The 4,185-nt window shown below is 32.9% G+C and overlaps 1 protein-coding gene across 1 annotated transcript; it reads right to left on the bottom strand.

The window, feature by feature from the left end:
• Positions 1–468: 468 nt before the first annotated feature.
• Positions 469–1,803, bottom strand: LOC114173091 (MIZU-KUSSEI-like protein (Protein of unknown function, DUF617)). Its single transcript, XM_028057314.2, has one exon. The coding sequence runs from the start codon at positions 1,583–1,585 to the stop codon at positions 803–805; it is 783 nt and encodes a 260-aa protein (XP_027913115.1). The 5' UTR covers positions 1,586–1,803; the 3' UTR covers positions 469–802.
• Positions 1,804–4,185: the final 2,382 nt, after the last annotated feature.

Below are 4,185 nucleotides of genomic sequence, written 5' to 3'. Positions count from 1 at the left end.
AGATAATTAAATGCGTATTTCATCTTTAATATTTTGATCAAGTGTTTTTATTAAAAGAAATTAATATCGGTATGTAATTAACATTAAAAGTATATTTACTAAAAAAATTAACATTATTACATACCTAATATTGAATTAATACTATTCATTATTTATTACATATATTTGACAGAAAATTTTGGTGAACTCAAAGATTAGATTAGAAAATGTAGCCCATTAAAAATAAGATTAATTCTAAATTAATATTAACTTTTTTCTTTAATAAACAAAAAGTTAAAATATTACTTTCAAGATTAATGTTAGTTTTTTTAATAAAAAACAGCATAATCAATTACCTGGACTATTAACATAATAAACCTTTTGCATTAAAATATAATTTTTTTATTGTAATAAAGTTAAAATATGATTATTTATTTTCAAAACCAACTATTTACCTATTTACTTATTTTTAAATTGACCCTACAATAATAATAATAATAAAAACTAATATAACGTTTAAGAATTTAAAAAGACAATAAAGAAGAAAAATTATACAACTTCTTGCTATCCACACACCCAAAATCCCCGACCTCAAACTCAAACGGTGAATAACAAGGGAGAAAACTATGGAATCCAAACCATACAGTATTAGCATAGTTTATACTCATCTAGAAAATTTAAAAAAACTAACAAAAAAGCAAAAGGAAAAAGAGGGAGTGAGAAGTGAATGAAGCAGCCCCTCATCTTATTTACAAAACAAAGCCAAACAGAGTCATCTTAAACATCGTCATAATCATTTGTATGATGAATATGAAGTTTTGTGTTAAACTCTGATCAAGTAAATGCTGAGTTCAGGACCCCCAACTCCATCAGGGTTCATCATGTAGAAAGCCTCAGAATCTCTGGAACCCACCACCCTCTCATACCTTGCTCTCATGTACATAACCTCACCTTCTTCACAACCCTCCACCGGCAAAACCCCTGCTCCCATCGATATGGGCTCCACCGCCTTCAGTATCTTCCACTCCTCAGGCCCACACTCGCGCCTGCTCGCGTACCCGCACTTCCTCCCGTTGCAGTACGTCCTCCAAACACCCTCCTCCAGCAACCTTAAACCACTGTTACTCTTTTCGCTCTTCTTTTTCTCGCACTCCAACGCGATTCTCACCAGCCCCGATGCCATTTCGCGGACCAACACACTTGTCGGTGTGGCCAGCTGGATCAGGAACGCGGGTCCCACCTTGGGGTCTTCTTGGATGGCGAAGTGCACGTGGCCGCGGCGGTGCCCGAAGAGCGTGCCCACCACGCGCGTCCCCAGCTGGGTACGCTTGGTGAAGACTGTGAGGGCTGACTTCAACTTGGAAAGGTTGGGTTTTTTCTTGTGTTCGGCGGTTATTGTAGCATGGTGTGGTGGCATTTCAAGTGGGTGGTTGTAATCTTCTTGTTTCTCGTTTAGGCAGTGTGAGGATGAAGTTGAGAAGTTCAGGATTTCTTCCTCGTTATCATCGTCGTCTTCGTCCGAAGCTTTCTTCTTCCAGTGGAAGTATCTCCTTGAGAAGGAGAAGGAAGAGTCATGAGGGAATTTGGCTGCCATGATGGTCTTCATTTGGGGCACAGCACAGGGGAGTCACTTGAGCATGAGAGCACGAGCAAAAGAGAGAGAGAGAGAGATTTTGGTTGAAGAATGGGAGCAATGTGGTCGAAGGTTGTGTGGGTGATTTATTGTTTGAATGTGTTAGCTTTTTGTCAGGGTTTGTGATACCAAAGGACAGGCAAAGGATTCTGACAAAAGGAAGGTAAACAGCCCCAACCTACCTGTTCTTCTTGTTGGGAACAAGGAATGGAGATTTTTAGAGACAAAGAAAGACCGACCCAACAGCAATATTAATTAGATTTATTTTTTTAAAATTTAAAATATATTTTTATTAATTTTTAAAAAAGAAATATTAAAAAAAACTAATGTATAATAGTAATTAAAAATTAATATAATACATTTTATGCTACAGCTTTATTAAAAAACATAATTATAGGAAAATCATGTATAATATATATATATATATATATATATATATATATATATTATATTATATTTAACAATGTCACATAATTTAGAAGTCGAAACTTAAAAGTATAAGAAAAGTCATGTTTCAAAAAGAACAATTTTTCTTATATATAATGATGATTTACATTAATTTTGTCATTAGACTTTAAATCGGAAATATATATATATATATATATATATAAAAAATTTTATACTATAAATTGTTATTGAGTTTTTAAATTGAATAATATGTAAAAAAAAATATTTTCAACTTACTATTTATAAAATCCTAAAAAATATTTAAGAAGTGGATCATATGGCTAGATGAGATATGAAAGGAGATGAGTAAAAGGTAATTAATTTATTAGTAAAAAGCTCAAGCAACAAATAGAAAGTTAATTTATGGGGTTTTATTTTATAAAAGTTACCATTTCTTCAAATATACTCTTCTCTTTACTCTCTTTAGAATTTTGACCATTTTTTTTCATTTGTTTGAAGATATAGGGGTCCTGATGTATAGGGGAGTCATTATAACCAATCAAAATCTGAATTAGAGTAAGTTCATTTTCTATCTTTTTTTGAGTCAGTTTGTGAGATGCTTGTAAGTATGGAAAAGTTGCTTGCATGTGACTCTTTTGGGTTCAAAATGAATCTTTGTAATCAATAATTATTAGGGTGTGTTTAGATCGTTGGTATGAAATTTTCTTTGTATAGATAAAACGTTTAGTAAGAGATCGAGTTTGAGGAGCTTGGTATAGAAAGTGCATGTAAGGAAAATAAATTGTTTTATTGTGTTTTTATGTGAACTTAGTTTATATTTGTTGTTTGGATGAATTTAAGTTAAAGTATGATAGGTTGAGAAGTTGTTTGGAAACTCATATTTGTGTATGTTGGTTGTTTTGTTGTTTTTGTTTGTTTCAAATGAATTAGACAAATCAATGTGGTTGAAGTTTTCTGTTAAAAATTTGAGATAGAAAATGTTGAGCTATTGAGTGAGTTTAATTCTTTTAAATGTATCAAGTGAGTCAAGTGGGTACACTTTAAGTAAATTTTAAACTAAATGTATGTTGTTTTAGTATAAGGAATGAAAAGAGACACCTAAAAAGACCACATGAAAAAGAAGATATTATTAAAGGGTTTCTACAATTGTGTAGAGAAAGCTTTAGAGGATAGGATGAGTATGTGAGTTTGAAATTATTTGACCTAAGGTAACTTATTTTAGAATTAGGCGATATTCTTTGAAAGGTTGAAAAGAGAGTAACCTAAATAGAAATCAATAATACCAAATTCTTATACTTATTGATTCTCTAAGTAGAGCAGACAATACTTATTAGACGATGTACTCACTGAACGAGCTACCGCTAGCAAGAGTGACAATTTAAAACTCCAAAGAAAGCTTCAAATGAGACACTCGTTAAGAAAGTCAGACTCGTCAAGAAAACTTAGTGGATTTAGCTCCCATGGGTTTGAATTGTTGGACGAGTGATAACATAGTTGAGAGTATAATGATATGAGTATAGTCACTCCTAGAGAGTGAATACTACACTGAGTTGATGTTAGATGACATATTGAAAAGTGATTCTATTGTGAGACTATCTTGACTCTACTAGTATCAGACTCACATAGAAGAAGATATTTAGTGGTGAAAGTCAAAGAAGTTTCCTATCTAGAGCTTTAGTATGAAAAAGGATTGAACTTCACAAATATAAGGAATTTACCCTAACCATACTTGAGATGGATTTTGGGTTCTAATATATAAATATATAGTTATAGCTTTTGAGAGGAGGGAATGAGTTGTGACAGGTGCAAAGTCTTTGAATTTATTCAACACACGAGTCTTCCGGAAGTAAAGTTAGATATTTATGTTATGTTTGAGCCAAGAGAGTTTTTTTTTTTTTTTGTGATGCTAACGTTGAGCACCAAAAGGTGGTTCTGCAAGAATTCAAATATTGCCTTTGTAATTGAGCAACGATACCGGTGCTAAGCCATAGGACAAAACCTTCATCACAAATAAACCTCAAGCACTAGAATGGAAAGTTAAGCTTTAGAGGAAACCCTCCTAGGAAGGAAAGATCCATTGTTGACCATTAGATGAGAGGCTCAAGCTAGGAGAAAACAAGGGAGGAAACCTTAGAATTTGATAACCACAATTGGAATTGGAGCAA

The sequence above is a fragment of the Vigna unguiculata genome, chromosome 2, assembly GCF_037176805.1.
Source record: "Vigna unguiculata cultivar grain cowpea cultivar isolate G323 ecotype 2 chromosome 2, ASM3717680v1, whole genome shotgun sequence".
NCBI classification, from domain to species: domain Eukaryota; kingdom Viridiplantae; phylum Streptophyta; class Magnoliopsida; order Fabales; family Fabaceae; genus Vigna; species Vigna unguiculata.
This window is presented reverse-complemented; position numbering and strand designations above follow the sequence as displayed.